This window comes from Budorcas taxicolor, chromosome 16 (assembly GCF_023091745.1).
Source record: "Budorcas taxicolor isolate Tak-1 chromosome 16, Takin1.1, whole genome shotgun sequence".
NCBI classification, from domain to species: Eukaryota; Metazoa; Chordata; class Mammalia; order Artiodactyla; family Bovidae; genus Budorcas; species Budorcas taxicolor.
In genome coordinates, this window is record NC_068925.1 from 2621993 (window position 1) to 2643341 (window position 21349).

The following is a 21349-nucleotide window of genomic DNA, read 5'->3' on the forward strand; positions in this document are numbered from 1 at the left end:
CAAATCCTGAAAGATGATGCTGTGAAAGTGCTGCACTCAATATGCCAGCAAATTTGGAAAACTCAGCAGTGGCCACAGGACTGGAAAAGGTCAGTTTTCATTCCAATCCCAAAGAAAGACAATGCCAAAGAATATTCGAACTACTACACGATTGCACTCATTTCACATGCTAACAAAGTAATGCTCAAAATTCTCCAAGTCAGGCTTCAACAGTACATGAACTGTGAACTTACAGATGTTCAAGCTGGATTTAGAAAAGACTGAGGAACCAGAAATCAAATTGCCAACATCTGCTGGATCATCGAAAAAGCAAGAGAGTTCCAGAAAAACATCTATTTCCGCTTTATTGACTAGGAAAATCTTTGAGTGTGTGGATCACAACAAACTATGGAAAATTCTTAAAGAGATAGGTATACCAGACCACCTGACCTGCTTCCTGAGAAATCTGTATGCAGGTCAAGAAGCAACAGTTAGGACTCGACATGGAACAACAGACTTGTTCCATTTGGAAAGGAGTACGTCAAGGCTGTATATTGTCACCCTGCTTATTTGACATATGCAGAAGGCTGGATGGCTTCAAGCTGGAATCGAGATCGCCAGGAGAAATATCAATTACCTTAGATACGCAGACGACACCACCCTTATGACAGGAAAGAGTGAAAGGTGAAAATGAAATCACTCAGTTGTGTCTGACTATTTACGACCCCATGGACTGCAGCCTACCAGGCTCCTCCATCCATGGGATTTTCCAGGCAAGAGTACTAGAGTGGGTTGCCATTTCCTTCTTCGGGGGATGTTCCAGAACCAGGGACTGAACCCAGGTCTCCCGCACTGCAGAGGGATGCCTTACCATTTGAGCCACCAGGGAAGCCCTTATGACAAAGTGCAGAAGAACTGAAGAGCCTCTTGATGGAAGTGAGAGAGGAGAGTGAACAAGCTGGCTTAAGACTCAACAGTCAAAAAACTAAAGTTATGGCATCTGGTTCCATCACTTCATGGCAAATAGATGGGGAAACAGTGGAAACAGTGAAAGACTATTTCCTTGGGCTCCAAAATCACTGCAGATGGTGACTGCAACTATGAAATTAAAAGACCCTTACTCCTTGGAAGAAAAGTTATAACCAACCTAGACAGCATATTAAAAAGCAGAGACATTACTTTCCCAACAATGTCTCTCTAGTCAAAACTATGGTTTTTCCAGTAGTCATGTACAGATGTGAGAGTTGGACCACAGAGAAAGCTTAGCACCGAAGAAATGGTGCTTTTGAATTGTGGTGTTGGAGAAGACTCTTTAGAATCCCTTGGACTGCAAGGAGATCCAACCAGTCCATCCTAAAGGAGATCAGTCCTGAATATTCATTGGAAGGACTGATGCCAAAGGTGAAACTCCAATACTTTGGTCACCTAATGTGAAGAACTGACTCATTGGAAAAAACCCTGATGCTGGGAAAGATTGAAGGTGGGAGGAGAAGGGGATGACAGAGGATGAGGTGGTTGGATGTCATCACTGACTGGATAGACGTGAGTCTGAGCAAGCTCCAGGAGTTGCTAATGGACAGGGAGGCCTGGCATCCATGTGGTCACAAAGAATTGGACATGACTGAGCAACAGAACTGAACTGAGACCTTATTAATGGTAGCCAAAAATCTCAGGACAATTTGTCTTACTAGTCTGTTATGGTCCAGGAACCGATTCCCTATTGCTTTTTTTCCATATTAAAGTTACACTATAACAATCATTCATATATTACTACATAAGTGGTAAACTGCTTCATCTAGTTATTATTTTATCAGAGGCTCAGCCATACATCTGGTAGTGCAGGAAACAACAATTTTGTAAATCAGGGAAAATATAAATGCCAAGAACTTCCATTAGGTGTAGCCTAGTATATCCCTAGGTCATCTGACTTATTCTATTCTGTACCAATCGTATCTTTAACAGAAATTATCTATTATCATTATTCATAAGGCACCCAACCCAATGTCCTACTGTTAGGACTATACTCTTTAATCCTTCAGTTCTGTTCAGTTGCTCAATCATGTCCAACTCTTTGTGACCCCATGAACCGCAGCATGTCAGTCCTCCCTGTCCACCACCAACTCCAGGAGTTTACCCAAACTCATGTCCTTTGTGTCAGTGATGCCATCCAACCATCTCATTCTCTATCGTCCCCTTCTCCTCCTGCCCTCAATCTTTCCAAGCATCAGGGTCTTTTCAAATGAGTCAGTACTCTGCATCAGGTGGCCAAAGTATTGGAATTTCAGCTTCAATGTCAGTCCCTCCAGTGAACACCCAGGACTGATCTTCTTTAGGATGGACTGATTGAATCTCCTTGCAGTCCAAGGGACTCTCAAGAGTCTTCTCCAACACCACAGTTCAAAAGCACCAATTTTTCTGCACTCAGCTTTCTTTATAGTCCAACTCTCACATCCATACATGGCTACTGGAAAAACCATAGCCTTGACTAGACAGACCTTGTTGGCAAAGTAATGTCTCTGTTTTTTAATTTGCCGTCTAGGTTGGTCATAACTTTCCTCCAAGGAGCAAGCATCTTTTAATTTCATGGCTGCAATCACCATCCACAGTGATTTTGGAGCCCAGAAAAATAAAGTCAGCCACTGTTTCCCCATCTATTTGCCATGAGTGATGGGACCAGATGCCATGATCTTAGTTTTCTGAATGTTGAGCTTTAAGCCAACTTTTTCACTCTCCTCTTTCACTTTTATCAAGAGGCTCTTTAGTTCTTCTTCACTTTTAATCCTTAGTATGGCTTAATTGTTCCCAACTTAAAGAGGACCTTGAACTTAAATGATTATATCTTGATGTGAGTCATATAAATCTATTCCACAACTGAGGGAGGTTACATTCCTTGGCTAAAATTTTACTCTGACAAGTTTGACTTTAGAAGAAAATTCCTATTTATGGTCAGAGTCAGAGCAGGTATTATTAAATAGCCAGGTGAGAGGAACCTACCTAATAATATGAATACTGGCTTGAACGGAACTATGATTTCTTTCTTGTAGAATAACTTTCTAAAGGCCTTCCAATTAGAGCCTTGGGGAAGAGAAATCAACAAATGCCACCCAGTTATAGGTAACTGACCATAAACCTAATAATTGGATGAACTTTAACTCTGCATAAGATTGTGATAGACATTTGGTTCATAAGCAAAGGTGTGAGCAATTATCAAAGTAATTGGTATACAGGCCTGGTCCAGCATCTTGGGTCAGCTGTCTACTTCACATGTTGTCTTCCTCTTATCCTGATCTGGTAGTTTCTTCTCTGTATGAACATTGATTTAATGTAATTTTAAGGTCAGAAGTCCTCTCTATAGGCCAGTCCAATGCAGGGGCACTTTCTAAGAGGAAATAGTAATCCTAGAGTCAATTCTCTTCAGTTTCCTGTGTATGAGCTAGTTAAGAGTACCTGATAAGGGTCCTTCCTTCTGATTGGAGATAGTCTTTTAAATGACATCTTTTCAAGTGAGCATACTCCCCTAGTTTCAGGTCACAGGGCCTCTGATCTTAATCCAAAGACGGATTAATGAGATAACCTTCAGAAACAAACCTAGAGTGTCATTTTAATAATTCAATTAAACTTACAAGAATATAACATAATAGCAAAGGGCTGCATGTGAAGTGAGTCTTAGGCCGTAAATACAGACCTCAATTAACAAATCTAGAATTTAATATCGACTGAAACACTATCTTTCTCTGGAATTACCCTCATTTCTAACAAATACTGCAAAATTGATGAATTTATTTGCAAAATAAATCTGGTTTCAGTAAACTTGGCCTGATTACTTATATAATTGATCATATAGGCTTTTTAAAAATTTGGCTTTGCTGGTACTTGTCAAAAAGTTCTTGCTAGGGACTTCCCTGATGATCAGTCGTTAAGAATCCACTTTCTAACCAGGGGACTAAGATCCCACATGTCACACTAAGACCTGATGCAGTCAATAAATAACTAGATAAATATTTTTTAAAGTTATTGCTATGAGTCTTCTTGAAGAGGAAACATTTTTGCAAAGGCATAAGTGCAAAACAATGACTATCAATGAGTGACAAAAAAGACAAGAAGGTACAGTTAAGTGCCTGATTATACAATGCAGTTGACAAAGAAACTCGGTTATTGCTGTGACATACAGTGTTTTAAGATAATAACTAGAATTATGACTGATAATAGTTTATCAGAACATACCATATTTTTAGAAATTCCATATAATTTTTAAAATATCTATATTAAAAACAGTAATCCAGGACTTCCCTGGTGGTCCACCGGTTGAGAATCTGCCTGCCCATTCAGGGTACATGTGGTTGCTCCCTTGTCCAGGAGGATTCCTCATGCTGGAGGCAACTAGGCCCATGTGCCAGATCTACTGAGCCCATTCTTCCAGAGCCTATGCTCCACAACAAGAGCAGCCACCACCACGAGTAGCCCTTGAAACACAATTAGATAGTGACCCTCAGTCACAGCTAGAGAAAGTCCACATGTAGCAACAAAGACTCAGCACAGCCAAAAAACTAAATCAATAAATTTTTTAAAAGATGAGGTTTCCCTCATTAAAAAAGGATTACCCATACCATATAACCTAAGAAGATTTACTACCCATTTGACAATCTTTCCCATTAATTAACATACCAAATGAACCTAGTTAGTTTAATATCTTTGGGATGTTTCAGGGCCCCTTAAAGCATCCCAAAGTAAGCTAAATAAACTTCATTGCAATTTTATTTGGGGAGTCTGTCAAAGAATATCAAAGAAGTTTTAAAATTCTTGGTCAAATAGGATCATAGGTCACTGTGAAAAAATACTTTTTCACTTAACCAATGTGACAATAAAATATATCAGAGGCAAATACAGAGGCAAATCACTTAAAAGGTAAAGAAACTTAAAATCTGCTATCAAAGCAGATCAACATTATAAGAAAACTTTGTTCTCTTAACAGAGAGAAAAGCCAAATTTAAATTTCCACAGTTTACTTTTAAAATTGATTTACTCAAATTAATTCAAAATTTAGTCAATCCTAATCATGCACAAATCTCTTCTCAGGGCTCCTTATCCATCACTTTCTATATCCATATTAGTTTATCCCTTATTTTCTCTATCCAGAAACAACCAGCTCTAGGACAAAATTTCTTCCCTTAATGAAATGCAATTCCATTCCTCATATCTTCTTTTATTGAAAACGTACATCCTACTTTCTTACTGCATACTGAAACTTTTGTTATTTCCAGTAGCTTTAATGATATTTAAATTAGAATCCTCAACTCTAAAAACCTTAATTTCTAGTGAAAACTAAAAAGTAAACAACTGTGAATTGTCTACTCCATTAGCATTCTGTAGACTGGAACATATAAATACTGATAACAATTGCTGAGAACATGTACTTTTTTATATCAATTATCTCAGTATGGTACCAGATATATGCATTAATAGTACTGAATACCTTTGGTTTCTCTGAAAGGAGGCCAATGTTTAGTAATTAAAGTTTCAGTATCTTATTTTATTTGAGAATGATAAACTTCTATCATTTAACTGAACTTAGCACAACTCTACAATTTTAAGTTACCAAATACCTGGAGAGATTATTTTTAAGTAAACATTCCTGGGGGGGGTCTTTTCCGGTACTCAGCTGCTAAAGAACCTGCCTGCCTATGCAGGAGATGCAAGAGTTGTGGGTTCGATCCCTGGGTCACTTAGAGAAGGAAATGGCAACCTCCTCCAGTATTGTGCCTGGAAAATTCCATAGACAGAGGAGCCTAGCAGACTATAGTCATGACATGACTGAACACACATACACATGCACAGATATTTCTAAAATATAATTACTCCAAAAGAGTTCACCCAGAAGTTCTTACCTTGTTTATATTTTACTTATAAAAATTTTATCATACCAAGTTACTTCTCTTGCTGACAAATTTGCAATAGATGTTAAGACCTTATTTGACTTCTATTAAGCGTAGGTACAATATGAGTAGTACACTAAAATATTGATGTCTCTAAAGACATGTCCATATTCATTAAATCAACAAGCTTTATTGTTGTTCATTCACTCAGTTGTGTCTGAGTCTTTGCAACCTCATGGACTACAGCGTGCCTAGCCTCCCTGTCCCTCATCATCTCTCAGAATTTCCCCAAGTTCACGTCCATCGAGTCAGTGATGCCATCCAACCATCTCATCCTCTGTCATCTCCTTCTCCTCCTGCCTTCGTTCATAGCATCAGGGTCTTTTCCAATGAGTTGGCTCTTCACATCAGGTGGCCAAGGTATTGGAGCTTCAGCTTCAGCATCAGTCATTCTAATAACTATTCAGGGTTTATTTCCTTTAGGATTGACTGGCTTGATCTCCTTGCTGTCCAAGGGACTCTCAAGAGTCTTCTCCAATACCTTAGTTCAAAACCATCAGTTCTTTGGTGCTCAGCCTTTTTTATTGTCCAGCTCTCACATCTGTACATGACTGCTGGGAAAACCATAGCTTTGACTAGATAGACCTTTGTCAGCAAAGTCATGTCTCTGCTTTTTAATATTCTGCCTAGGTTGGTCAAACTTTTCTTCCAAGGAGCAAATATCTTTTAATTTCATGGCTGAAGCCATCATCTGCAGTGATTTTGGATGGTATTAATTTAATACTAGGTAACTCAGCTGGTAAAAAATCTGCCTACAATGCAGGAGACTCCGGTTGGATTCCTGGGTCTGGAAGGTTCCCTGGAGAAGGGATAGGATATCCACTCCAGTATTCTTGGACTTCCCTCGTGGCTCAAAACTTTAATCCGTTCAGTTAAGTTCAGTCACTCAGTCATGTCCAACTCTTTGCAACCCCATGAATTGCAGCACACCAGGCCTCCCTGTCCATCACCAACTCCCAGAGTTCACTCAGACTCACGTCCATCGAGTCAGTGATGCCATCCAGCCATTTCATCCTCTGTTGTCCCCTTCTTCTCCTGCCCCCAATCCCTCCCAGCATCAAAGTCTTTTCCAGTGAGTCAACTCTTCACATGAGGTGGGCAAAGTATTGGAGTTTCAGCTTCAGCATCGTTCCCTCCAAAGAAATCCCAGGGCTGATCTCCTTCAGAATCGACTGGTTGGATCTCTTTTTTTCCTAGTTCCTGTGAATACAAAATTCATCTTGGCAAGCTTTTTATTCTGAGAAATTTATATAAGCTCTTAATTTTCTTTAAGCCAACTAAGTAGAGCTAATATCATCCAAAGTTAGATGATATTAACAGACATATAGACAGATACAACCAGAGATCTCATAGCTTCATTTTAACACTTAGCCATGAATCAAGTATTACAATATAAAACTCATTCCATTCTGAAGGAGATCAGCCCTGGGATTTCTTTGGAAGGAACAATGCTAAAGCTGAAACTCCAGTACTTTGGCCACCTCATGCGAAGAGTTGACTCATTGGAAAAGACTCTGATGCTGGGAGGGATTGGGGGCAGGAGGAGAAGGGGACAACAGAGGATGAGATGGCTGGATGGCATCACTGACTCGATGGACGTGAATCTGAGTGAACTCTGGGAGATGGTGATGGACAGGGAGGCCTGGCGTACTGCGACTCATGGGGTCACAAAGAGTCGGACACGACTGAGTGACTGAACTGAACTGAGAGTGCCTTGTTCTTGGTCTCTGCCCCGAACTCCTGTGTTGAAAGTCAGTGACTGCAGAGGCGAGTGACCTAACCCTCGTAGAGGCAGATGGCAAATGGCAGTTTTAGTAGGCACCCACCTCACAACAGAACCCCTCTCTTGACATCCTGAAACCCAACAAGAGTGTAGTGACCTCAGGGACTGGGGTGTAGCCAGGTGGTATTGGGCTCCCCCCACTTGACTCTTTGCCCTTCCAGAGCTCTTTTCCAATATCCACGAGCAAGGACTTCTCAGGTCAGGATCTTAGTAAGGCACTCGGTCTGAGTGAGCGTCTTCCTTGGGGTGGTCCTGAGGCAGTACCAGTGGCCCACCTAAACTGAAACTGTGGCAGGAGATCGCCAAGAGAGGGGTCAGGATGGAGGACAGTGGAGAGAGCACTGTGCGGGGAGTCAGCAGCCTGGCTTCTTACTCCGGTTCTATTAGGACTTGCTATGGTAACTTAGGAAAGTCTCTTTCTTCCCCAGCCGGCTTCTTTATCAATAGCACGTGGACATTGGACTGGATACCCCTGGTTTACGTACTGTGCTATGAAGAGGGAGATAGAGAAAAGAAAGGGGGCACAAGAGGAGGTGGCACTGATGGAAATGACCTTGTGAAGCCAGGTCATTCTCTGGGTCTCAGTGCCCTCATCTGAAAACTGGGAATCGCTAACAGATTAAAAGGTGTTCTGAAAGATAGAGGTAAAGCGGACATGTTGACTCAGGATAGAGCCTTCAGAGCAACGTGTACTGGAAGAACATTAGCGCCTGAGAAAATGCAGGGGCTGGTTTCATGGGAAAGGAGGGTTTCCGGGCTGAGGGGTAGGAGAGTGTGCCAGGGCTTCCAACTGACTGTTGAGGCAAATGGAGAAGAGGCGTCCTAGAGACTCGCAGGTGCCATGCCCTGCTGTGATCTGGATTCGCACATCAGACCCTACGGAAAGGTCACATCTTCCAGCTTCTCTCACTCAGAATTACGGCCTTTGTTTAGAGGAGGGGATGAGGGAGGAGACAGAGGCCCAGGAGGGAGGGGCCGGGGCCGCCCCCGCCGCTCCGGCTGTGCGGAGCCGGGCAGCCTGGCTCCCGCGCCGGGGCGACGGAGGCGCCGGGCGCCAGAGTTGAGTCTCAGCCAGTTACTCTCCCTCTGGATTCTTCAAGCATCCCTGGAGCGAGCGGCTGCGCACGGCGTGGAGCTAGGAGGGCGCTTGGACAGAGCCGTTCAGGTGGCTCGGAGCTCTGCCAGCTTTGGTAAGTCTGTACCTGGTTCGCCTGCCGGTCATCCCCACTGGGGATGGAGGAAAGTGCTGACAGGGACTGCTAGAATCCCCCCTCCCCACCCGGGACCGAGTGTTTACGAGGGTCCCTGGCAGAGCCGGACCGGGATTGGGGACTGCTAGGAAGCAGGAGCCAGCCGTGTCTCAGGTAGGGGGCCGTACGGCATGCATGCGCGGCAAGGTGGGAGACGGGGGTCCCCGCACCCCGGCCGCTGCTGGGCTTAGTCCTCCAGACCCGCGTCTGCCAGACCAGTCCCAGGTGCGAAGCTGGAGCGCTACCTCTTTAAAAGCGCCCAGTCTGAGCCTCTGCTGCACCATGTGATTGCTTGAAAGGCAGGGCTGGGAGCCTGGAGGATGGAGAACCGCTGCGCGGGGGCCCCGAGCCCAGCCCTGTCTGGCGCAGCCTCTAGCCTCGGGAGGCACCAGGTGCCCAGAACTTTGGGCACCGCCTCTGGGACTCGCGGGCCACCAGCAGTCAGGATCGTGAGCTCCCTGCATCCTGTTCTATGATCATGGGTAGGTAGAGCCAGGCACCGGGAGCCCTGTGGGTTGTGTGTGTGCCGGGAACTGCCTCACACCTGATAAAAAAAAGCCAGTGGAGGAGTGAGTGCTGCTATTTTAAGTTGCTGAATGAATCCTCTGGGGTTGACAAGGAGAGGGGACAGAGATTAGGCAGAGAAAGGGTTAGCGTATCCCGTCAGCTTGGGTAGGCACTGCATGTGCCAAGTGGGGCACATCTCCAAAGGGCAACTGGAGTTCCAGAGCTGCCTGGTTCCCCTCCCCCCAGGCAGGCCTTCCCACCCTAGGCTTCCGTGACCACAGGTGCTTGCCTCCTGCCCCTTGGCGCCTGTCTGCTGATGTGCCCAGCCTGTGCCCACCATGCCGCCCTCCATCTCAGCCTTCCAGGCTGCGTATATTGGCATCGAGGTGCTCATCGCCCTGGTCTCTATACCTGGCAACGTGCTGGTGATCTGGGCGGTGAAGGTGAATCAGGCCTTGCGGGATGCCACCTTCTGCTTCATCGCGTCACTGGCTGTGGCTGATGTGGCGGTGGGCGCGCTGGTCATCCCGCTCGCCATCCTCATCAACATTGGGCCGCGGACCTACTTCCACACCTGCCTCAAGGTCGCCTGCCCTGTCCTCATCCTCACTCAGAGCTCCATCCTGGCCCTGCTGGCAATTGCTGTTGACCGCTACCTCCGTGTCAAGATCCCACTGAGGTGAGTCTAGAGCAGCTGCAGGTACCCCATGCCGGGAGGCTCGAGGGCCATCTGAAGAGGAGAAAAGGTAGACCATCAAACCCCACGTGAGCCGGACTTTCCCCGGGCCGTTATGCCCCAGCCCTCACTCTGCAGCACCAAGCTGAACTGAAGTTGAAGCAGGAAGGGGCTGGGTGGTTGGAAGAATGTGAACCTAGTAGTGCTTGGGCCCCCAGAGCTGAAGCTGCTGCTGCTCTCTTGATCCGGCCAGGGCACCTGAGGCTGCCTGTCTGGCCTGCGGAGGCGGTGGTGGGGAGGGGCTAGGTGGTGGAGCTGAGCTCCACCGGTTTGAGGCAAGTAGAAAGAGCAGAGCAAGTTGCTCGGGTGGGCTGAGGGTGACGCACCGCAGAGAGGGGTGCTGCTCCTCTAGCCAGACCTCAGAAGGCTTCCTAAAGATACTCCATAGCTCTCCTGTTCTCCAGATACCCCTGCGCAAGCCAGCTCCGAGCTCCAGGGCTGTCCTGTTGAACCCAAGCAGTCTGATTACCTCTGCCCAACTCCCACTTACGGAATCTCTGTTGCAGGCAGGAGCAGACAGGCTCTTAATGATCCCATTCTGTTGTGAAACTGGTGTTCCTCCAGTCACAGCAGAGGTCCTTACACTGTGTCCAGGCAGCACCAGAGTGGGTGGCCCAATAACGGCCGGCCTCTCATGCAGGTGGCAAGCCCACACTGGGGTTCCTTCCCTGGGCCTGCCAGGCCATAGGCTCATCACCAGGCAGTGCCTGGGCCACCAAGTACCAGCAAATGCCTGGGCACACTGCCAGTGCTGCCTTGCTGGGACATTCTTGTGAGGCACGCTTGCCTCCTCCTTAAATCTTCTCACTGGTAGATTCTCTCTCTACTGTGAAGTTCTAGCCATCTTTGTCACCAGCCATCCCTGGAGTAGCTCCCATTCCTGGGATATGGTGCTCCTGGCCTCACTTGATAATTTGCCCAAGCAAGCCTAGACACCCACATTTGTCCTGTTTGTACATTCAATTTTTCAAAGCTTCTTTAATGGACCATTTTTTTCCCCTCTTTTCAACATGATTCTGTGAGGGAAGTGAAGTAGAACCTGGTCAAGGGGAAGCAGATCCAGAGGCTCTCCTGGGGCTGGCTGGGAACGCAGCCTTAATCCCACAGCCTCCTTTCCTTCCTGCCCCCGCTGTGTCCTGCGCCTCCATGCCACGCTCTCTGCCCTGTTTACCCCCTTCACAATCCCCGAGTTTCCCAGGGAAGGCGAAGACTGCTGCTCAAGCGAGAAGGGAAGGCAGCCCAGAAGGCCTGTGAGCTGAGGGGCCTGCATGCTGTTATTAGCCCCAGGTCATGGCTGGCCTGTGCTGACGAACCTGGTTTCAGTCCATTAGAGTGGGCTGGGCCTCTGAGCCTGGCCATTACAACAAAGTGTTGCCACAATCGGAAAGTCATGCAGATTTGTGAATATAGGAAAGCTGCTTAAGAAATGTGGTCTACTGAGTGGGTGCCAAGGTGAGACAAAGGCCTCGCCATGATGTAGCAGTGATCACAGACTCACAGAATGTGCCCAACTTGTCCTGTGGGGGTGGGGATGGCTGTGCTGGCAGGAACTGCAGGCTCATTCCTGCAGAAGGCAGCTTCTGTCACTCCTTGCTTCAGCCTTGAGGCGGCGGGGTGGCGGGTGAGGGTGAGTGGTCTTTAGGAGCGATCACTGGAGGGCCAAAGCAGAGGCTTTGGCATAGAGGTGAAGACTGCAGGCCTCGGTTCAAATACTTGTTATGAATTCCTAGCTTTATGACTTTAAGAAAGTCACTTATTTGCCTCCTTCATTTTTAATTTCCATGTCAATAAAAGGAGACATTAAATAGTACCTTCCTTCTAGGGTGCTTGGAAGAATATAATAAATTCCTACATATAAAGCACTTAGTACTGTATATACTTAGCATTATATGCAGTCCTGAAGTGGTAGGTTTATTTTGTTGCTTTATTATCATTATTAACATATGGGTCTGAATAGACAAGCCCTGTACTCCCATCCCCCACACACTCATGCTTTTATATAATAACACATATGCCCATATACACATGTGCATACACACATGGGCACACACAACACACCGCATTCGCCGGGAGGTGTCAAACTTCTATGAAATTATATTTATACATGTTTCTTCTCCCTTGCTAGATTGTTATGCCTCAAGGGCGGCAACCTAGCAGTGACCACATTTTGTTAATTCTTACAGATTCTCTAAAATGCCTGGCATAGTGTCTGGCACATTGAAAATGTCTACTTAGTAAAAGTCGATTGAATTGAATGAGTATTCAGAGTCACACGGTGAAGCCTCAGGTAGGCCTCCCAGGGGTCTGACCTCTAACCATCCTGCTGTGGCCTGTCTTCCCTGCTTTCCAGCTCAGGGTCAGGACCACAGCTGCCCATACCAGCTCAGGCAGCTGCTTCAGAGCCACGTATCGACAGTGGCTGCAAGAGAAAGACTGCCAGGCCTGGCTTCTGAAGCTGGGATCCCAGAGGCTGGGCTGAGGTGACAGACCTCTCCAGGTCCTTGCTGGTCACTGCCTGGGTCCCTCCTGCGGGAGGAATAGCATGCGTGGCTAAAGTCTAAAGCTCAGAACATTTCAGTAATTTGCTCAAATGTCTTCTCAGGAGCAGAGAAAGGATTTGAACCCAGGTCTAGTGCGTGGGTGCTAAGTCGCTCAGTCGTGTCCGACTCTTTGCGACCCCGTGGGCTGTAGCCCACCAGGCTCCTCCGTCCACGGGATTCTCCAGGCAAGAACACTGGAGTGGCTTGCCATTTCCTCCTCCAGGGGATCTTCCTGACCCAGCAATCCAACTTTTGTCTGTTATAGCTCCTTCATTTGCAGGCCAATTCTTTACCACAAGTGCTACCTGGGAAGCCCTTAACTAGTGAGCCCGTGTGTATTTTGAGTCAGCCTCTAGAAGCTGTAGGATTTATGGAGGAGCTGCCTCCAGGCTGTCAGTGGGGGTGATTTTTCTCCTCTTATTTTTGCCATGGACTCTACACTCTGCTCCAGCCCATGCTTGACGCCTCTCTCTGCCTCCTCACCTTCTCTCCAGTGCACATGTGAGCCCCGGGCAGCCCTGCCTTTGTCCACAGCTGGAGGCCTGCCCAACTGGGCTGCTGACCAGGGAAGTACAGCAGAATGTGGGGGAGGCCAGATTACTGGACCAGAGCTCTGACAGGGAAAGAAATTTGATAGATTAAGGTATGTTTGCTCTTAGACATCAATTTAGGCAACCCCAACTCTCCAGCTACCCTGGGCTTTTCTGGACGGGTTAAGTGCCTCCTGTTCCTGTACCAGCAGGCGCTCATCTGTGGCCTCAAGGTCCCGGAATAATTGCTCTTCAGTGGTGCCATCTGCTTTCAGGAGACATAGGTCACCTCTAGCTCCTCTGTCTAAGGATGGATTAGTCGTCGACTTAAGTGTCTGAGACAGAAGAGGGGCGATAGCAAGTCCTGAAGCCCAACTCCCTCACATTTGGAGAAGAGGAAACAGAATTCCAGCGTTTTCAAGGCCACTCAGCCACAGGCTCTTTTCCCCTCCTAATTCTGACTGTTGCTCCCCAGCCTTTGATGTAAAAGGCAGTCATCCTCAAGGAACAGAACAGAGAAATTCAGCCTCTACAGCTTGCCAGCAAATTAATCATGGGTCTAGAAGGGAAATGTGATGGAGAGAAAGAAGTAGTTTCTTTGATTGGACTAAGGATAGCCTTCAGATGGGTTATGTTAAAGATCGTGCTAAGCACTCTGGATTAGATTCAGTGGTGAAAGCTTCCGCTAGCTGTCATTGGAATGGCATCTAGGAAGCCTCCAAGTGCTTTAGGAGCAAGAGACCGTGGTGGAAGTGCTGCTTGGAAGCAAGAGAATGGCCAAGATACCTTCTGGAGAACCCCTCCACCTAGAGATCATGGGGTCGAGTTTTAGAGGCTGTGCCCTGACATATTTATTTCCAAGCATTAAAGCAATCCATATTTATTGTAAAAATTTTGAGAAATATAGAAAAGAATAAAGATGGTAAAGTGTTAGTAGCGCAGTCATGTCTGACTCTTTGTGACTGTAGCCCACCAGGCTCCTCTGTCCGTGAAGTTCTCTGGGCAAGGATACTGGAGTGGGTAACCATTCCCTCCTCCAGGGAATCTACTTAACCCAAGGATCAAACCTGGGTCTCCCACATTGTGGACAGATTCTTCACCATCTGAGCCACTCAGGTCTCTAAAGTTACCAGTAATTCTGCCACCTGCACAGCACTACTGTTAACTTTCTGGTGTTCCAGAAAATTTTCCCACATAGATGACAGATGGATAGAATGATAATTTTTTTATTGTAGTTGAGTACATCAATGATTTTTATATCCTATTTTATTCACTTAATGTTATAAGCATTTCCCCCTATCAATAAAAATATTTTCTAAGGATTTTTATAATGATATAATATTGAATTGGCTTTTTACTCATCTTTTAGGTCTTAGCTAAAACAGCACCTTCACAGAGAGGCCTTCTCTGACCCCCTCCTCAGCTAAACCAGTTTTATTTTCTCTGTTATTTACTCAGGTTAGATATATTTCTCCTTCCCATCTCTCCTGGCCCAGGTAGTTCTTTCTGGACTTAGCAAGCACCAAAAGGGCAGGAACACACCTGCTCACATACTGATGTCTATCCCATGCGTGGCACAGAGTAGATTGGCTGTAAACATTTTTAATAAATGATTATCACATCTTATTGATTCATTCTTATCCTCCCTGGTGGCTCAGAGGTTAAAGCATCTGCCTCCAATGCTGGAGACCCGGGTTCGATCCCTGGGTCGGGAAGATCCCCTGGAGAAGGAAATGGCAATCCACTCCAGTATTCTTGCCTAGAGAATCCCATGGACGGAGAAGCCTAGTAGGTTACAGTCCACGGGGTCGCAAAGAGTCGGACACAACTGAATGACTTCACCTCACCTTATAATTTTGACTATTTAGATTATTACAGATTTTTAAATTTTTACAAATAACACTGCAGTGATATCCACAGTTCACACTGTTCGTAGGATCAGGGCCAAGCCTAGAACTCTGGATTGTGCCTCCTAGTAAATGGCACAGCTTCTATCTGTAAGAGATTTTACAACTTTAAATATTCCCCAACTCCTTGTCCTCCTACTCTCCCTGCTCCTCCTGCCCAGTTTCTTGAAAACTGCAAATCTCCATAGCTGCATCTGGCATTTCTCTGCTCATTTGCCCTTCTGGGCTAGGTAGGGCAGGAATGACTGGGCCCCAAGACCAGTCCACAGGAGGCCTGGGAATCCTGTTTCTTTGTGTCTTGGTGAGGAGAGCACCCCCTAGATGAGAGAGCCTTGGAATATGGTCCTTCCTGGTTGGCCTCATCTGGCAGGGTGGCCACAGGACAGAGAGGAAGAAGGATACCTGACTCCATGAACTGCATGAATCACCTCTTCAGCCTCAGTCTCTTAACTCAAGCCCAGAGGAAGCTATCAGCTGCTGCAGAAGAAAGAAAAGGCTAGCAGCTGAAGGTGGGGTGGGATACAGAGAAGAGACAGGTAGGTAGGCCTTGGTATTCATATCTCCTTGGAAATACTGGCTTGGGGGTAGGCAGAGAGAGTGGGGAAGCTGGCAATGGGCTTCCCTGACCTCTTCCCCAAAAAAAGGAGATCAGGCATCTTATCTTCCAATGTTCCTCACTTTGGAATTTTTTTCATTACCAGGATCGCAGGGAGCTGTTCAGTTAGGGAGCTGGTTATATCCATTTATCTATTTCATAAACATACATTTTTGTACTGGCCATTTATTGGGTACTTTGTGGGGCTTGGGGATACAGAGATGGGTGAGTTGGTTTGGTCTATGTCTCTGTCTGGGGGTGCTTAGACGCTGCTGAAGTTGTGGATTCTTATATACCAAGGGGGCCGAGTAGAAAATCCCAACCCATCTAGCTGGTGGGAGTAGGAGTGGCTGGAGAGCTGGAACCCAGCCCCTGACCCCTTGCAGTGCTTGGGCTGGGCGTCTGGGCTTGACTCCACATCCACTCTCTGCAGCCCTGGTCATGGTAGAGAGGGCCTTTGGAACTATCTTCCTACCACCTGCTTTCAGAACTCTGTTCTTTGGGAGAGGAGGGTAACTGATTTGTCTAACCCTAATTTGTCTCCACACAGGGCCCTAATTTAGAGATATCTGTTCATTCATTCATAGGAGGCATCCTATGTGCCAGGCATTGTTATGGACACTTGAAATACATCCATTAATAGAACAAAGATTTTCATGGAGCTTGCAGGCTAGTTGGGTTGGTAGACAGATGCTACATAATAAACATAAAACCTAATATGTAGAGTGTTAGAAGGTAAAACACAGGGAGCCCAGCCTGGCACTCTGTCACAACCTAGAGGGGTGAGGAAGGGAGGCTCAAGAGGGAGGGGATATGTATAGAATTATGGCTGTTTCGCATTGTTGTATGGCAGAAACCAACACAACACTGTAAATCAATTTTCCTCCAATTAAAACAGAAAAAAGAGCAGGGCAAATGAAATTGGAAATGCCTGGATAGGGGTCAGTGGGGGTGGGGGGTGGTGGTGTTAGTTTTGCAATTATAAATGGAGTGATAATTGAGGCTTTCTTGAGAAGGTGCTATTTGAACACAAACTTGGGGCTGAGGAACTCTGCCATGCAGATATTGGGAGAATAATCCATGCTGAGGAAATAATTAGAGCAAAGTTTCTGGGGAAGAAATGTACCCAAAGTGGTAGCAAGGAAGTCTGTGCAGCTGAGATAAAAGGAGAGAGTGGTTGAAGATAAGGCTGAGAAGTTTATAAACTGCTGGCTTGGAAGCCACTGGAAGGACATTGGCTTTTACTCTGAGGGAAATGGGAAGCTATTGCAGGTTTAGAACAAGGAAGTGACATGATATTAATGACTTAGGTTTTCAATGCTCACTCTGACTGATGTGTGGAAATAGAGTGGAAAGCAGAAATTCAGGCAAGAGAAGAGGGAAGTGACGTGAATCAGAATGATAAAATAGCAAGCAGAGGAGATGGTAAGAAGTGATTAATTCTGGGTGTGCACTTTCAAATTTTAGCTTTTTGTATTGTTTTTACTGTATCCTTCCCTCGTTGGCTGAGATGGTAAAGAATCTGCCTGCAATGAGGGAGACCTGGGTTCAGTTCCTGGGTTGGGAAGATCTCCTGGAGGAGGGCATAGCGATCCACTCCAGTACTCCTGTCTAGAGAATCCCTATGGACAGAGAGCCTGATGGGCTGCAGTCCATACAGTCGCAGAGTCAGACATGACTGAGGGACTAAGCACATCCTTTTTATTGGGATAAAATATTCACACAATAAAGTACATAGTCTTACAAGTACAGCTCAATAAACTATTTCACACATGGATGTATCTATGTAACTACCACCCAGATCAATATTTGGAACAATTTCAGCACCCTAAAGGTACTTTCCAAAAGATAATCACTATTCTGTCTTTTATCTCCGTAGACTGATGTTGCCTGTTCTTGAACTTTCATAAAGGGAATTGAGTAGTATATCCTCCTTTCTGTCTGGCTTCTGAAGCTTAAAATTATGTCTGAGATTTATCTGTACTGTTGAATGAAATAGTAGGTTTTACTTGTTTTTTTTTTTTTTTCTCATTGTTATTAGAATTCCATTGAATGAATATGCCATGACCTGTTTAAATTCTGGATATATTTGGAAGAAAGAAAAATTTGTTTATGGCTTGAATGTGGAGTGTGAGAGAAAAAAGAGTTGAGAATGACCAAGATTTTAGTTCTAAGCAACTGGAAGTATGAAATGTGCATTATCCAAGGTGGAAAAGGCTATAGGTGATACAAGTTGTGGGAGCAATCAATGGAGTTCAAATTTAAGCATGTTGACTTGTCTGTATCTATTAAATACCTCAGTGAAATGTTGAGCAGGCAGCTGGATGGATATACGAGGATGGAGTTCAGGAGAGAGGTCTGGGCTGGGGATGTGAATGTGAGAGCCATTGGCATGTAGATAGTGTTTAAATTCATAAGGCTAGATGAGATCACCAAGAGAGGAAGTGGAAATAAAGAATAGAGTGCAGATGATATGATGCTATACATAGAAAATTCTAAAGACACTATCAGAGTTCATCAATGAACTTGGTAAAGTTGTAAGATACAAAATTGATATATAGAAATCGGCTGCATTTCTATACACTAACAATGAAATATCAGAAAGAGAAATTAAGAAAACAATCTCATTTACCATTGCACCCAAAAGAATACAATACCTGGGGATAAACCTACCTAAAAGACAAAAGATCTGTAGTCTGAAAACTATAAGACATTGATGAAAGAAACTGAAGATGATGCAAACAGATGGAAAGATATACCATGTTCTTGGATTGGAAGAACTGATATTGTTTAAATGACTATACTACCCAAGGCAATCTACAAATTCAGTGCAATCCCTGTCAAAATACCAATGTCACTTTTCACATTTGTATGGAAAGACAAAAGACACAGAATATAACCTTGACACAATCTTGAGAAAGAAGAACAGAGCTGGAGGAATCACATTCCTTGCCTTACGTAATCAAAACAGTATGGTACTCACACAAAAACACACACACGGATCAATGGAACAGGACAGAGATCCGAGAAATAAACCCATGCACATATGGTCAGTTAATCTGCGACAAAGAAGGCAAAGAGTACACAATGGAGAAAAGATGATCTTTTCACAAGTGGTTCTGGGAAAAGTGGACAGTTACATGTTAAAGAATGAAATTACAACATTCTCTAATACTGCATACAAAAATAAAGTCAAATGTAAGACTGGATACTATGAAACTGCTAGAGGAAAAACATAGGTGGAACACTCTTTGCCATAAATTGCAGCAATATTTTTTTGGATCCATCTTCTAGAGTAATGAAAGTAAAAACAAAAACCACAAATGGGACCTAATTAAAGTCTTTTGCACATCAAGAGAAACCATAGACAAAATGAAAAAGCAACCTACTGAATGGGAGAAAATATTTATAAATAGTGTGAAACAATATGGGATTAATATTCCACATATATAAACAGCTCACACGACTCAACGTTAAAAAAAAAAGGTAAAAAACTTGGCAGAAGAACTGAATACACATTTTTCCAGAGAGGAAATGCAGATGCCCGAAAGGCACATAAAAAGATGCTCAACATCACTAATCATCAGGGAAATGCAAATCAAAACCACAATGACACAGCAACTCACACCTGTCCGAATGTTGTTGTTGTTCAGTTGCTAAGTCAAGTCTGACTCTTTGTGACCCATGGACTGCAGCATGCCAGGTTTCCTTGTCCTTCCCTGTTGCCTGGAATTTGTTTAAATTCATGTCCACTGAGTCAGTGATGCCATCCAAACATCCCATCATCTGTTGCTCATCCTCCTCCTGCCTTCAGGCTCTCTCAGCAGCAGGGTCTTTTCCAGTGAGTCAGCTCTTCGCAACAGATAGCCAAAGTATTGGAGTTTCAGCTTCAGCATTAGTCCCTCCAATGAATATTCAGGGTTGATTTCTTTCAGGATTGACTGGTTTTAATCTCCTGTTGTCCAAGAGACTCTCAAGACTCTTCTCCAGCACAGCAGTTTAAAAGCATCAATTCTTTGGTGCTCAGCCTTCTTTATGGTACAGCTCTCACATCCATACATGACTCCTGGAAAAACCATAGCTTCGACTATACAGACCTTTGTCAGCAAAGTGATGTATCTGCTTTTTAGTATGCTGTCTAGGTTTGTCATATCTTTACTTCCAAGGAGCAAGTGTCTTTTCATTTTGTGGCTTCAGTCACCTTCCACAGTGATTTTGGAGCCTAAGAAAGTAAAATGAGTTACTGTTTTTACTTTTTCCTCATCTATTTTCCATGAAGTGATGGGACTGGAGGCCATGATCTTTGTTTTTTGAATGTTGAGTTTTAAGCCAGCTTTTTCACTCTCCTCTTTCACCCCCATCAAGAGGCTCTTTAGTTCCTCTTCACCTTCTGCCATTAGAGTGGCATCATCTGCATATCTGAGGTTGTTAATATTTCTCCCAGCAGTCTTGATTCCAGCTTTTGATTCATCCAGCCTGATAGTTCACATGATGTACTCTGCATATTAGTTAAATAAACAGGGTGACACTATACAGCTTGTTGTACTCCTTTCCCAATTTTGAACCAGTACATTGTTCCAAGTGCGGTTCTAACTGTTGCTTCTTGCCCTGCATACAGGTTTTTCAGGAAACAGGTAAGGTGGTCTGGTATTCCTAATCTCTTTAATAATTATATACAGTTTGCTGTGATCCACACTCAAAGGCTTTAGTGTAGTCAATGAAACAGAAGTAAATATTTTTATAGAATTACCTTGCTTTTCCTATGATCCAGTGGATGTTGGCAATTTTATCTTTGTTTCCTCTGCCTTTTCTAAATCCAGCTTGTACATCTGTAAGTTCTCTATTCATGTACTGTTGAAGCCTAGCTTGAAGGATTTTGAGTTTGCCACCATGTGAAATGAGCACAGTTGTACAGTAATTTGAGCATTCTTTGCCATTGTCTTTCTTTGGGATTGGAATGAAAACTGACCTTTTCCAGTCCTGTGGCCACTGCTGAGTTTTCCAAATTTGCTGGCATATTGAGTGCAGCACTTTCACAGCATCACCTTTTAGGATTTGAAGTAGCTCAACTGGAATTCCATCACCTCCACTAGCTTAGTTCATAGTAATACTCCTAAGCCCCCTTGACTTCACATTCCAGGATGTCTGGCTCTAGGTGAGTGATCACACCATCATGGTTATCTGGATCATGAAGATCTTTTTTGTTTTGTCCTTCTGTGTTTTCTTGCGACCTCTTCTTTAGGTCTATACCATTTCTGTCCTTTATTGAGCCTATCTTTGCATGAAATATTCCCTTGGTATCTCTAATTTTCTTGAAGAAATCTCTAGTCTTTCCCACTCTATTGTTTTCCTCTATTTCTTTGCCTTGATCAGTGAAGAAGGCTTTCTTATCTCTCCTTGCTGTTCTCTGGAACTCTGCATTCAAATGGATTTATCTTTCCTTTTCTCCTTTGCCTTTTGCTTCTCTTCTTTTCTCAACTATTTGTAAGGCCTCCTCAGACAACCATTTTGCCTTCTTGCATTTCTTTTTCTCGGGGATGGTTGTTACAAACTTCCATCCATAGTTCTTCGGGCTCTCTGTCTACCACT

The 21349-nt window shown here is 44.6% G+C and overlaps 1 protein-coding gene across 1 annotated transcript in view; it reads left to right on the forward strand.

The window, feature by feature from the left end:
• The first annotated feature begins 9790 nt into the window (after nucleotides 1–9790).
• Nucleotides 9791–21349, forward strand: part of ADORA1 (adenosine A1 receptor) — a 34045-nt gene continuing 22486 nt past the window's right edge. Inside the window, exon 1 of the mRNA XM_052654153.1 lies at nucleotides 9791–10131. Within this exon, the coding sequence (XP_052510113.1) occupies nucleotides 9791–10131 (341 nt within the window). The remainder of the gene's footprint in view (nucleotides 10132–21349) is intronic.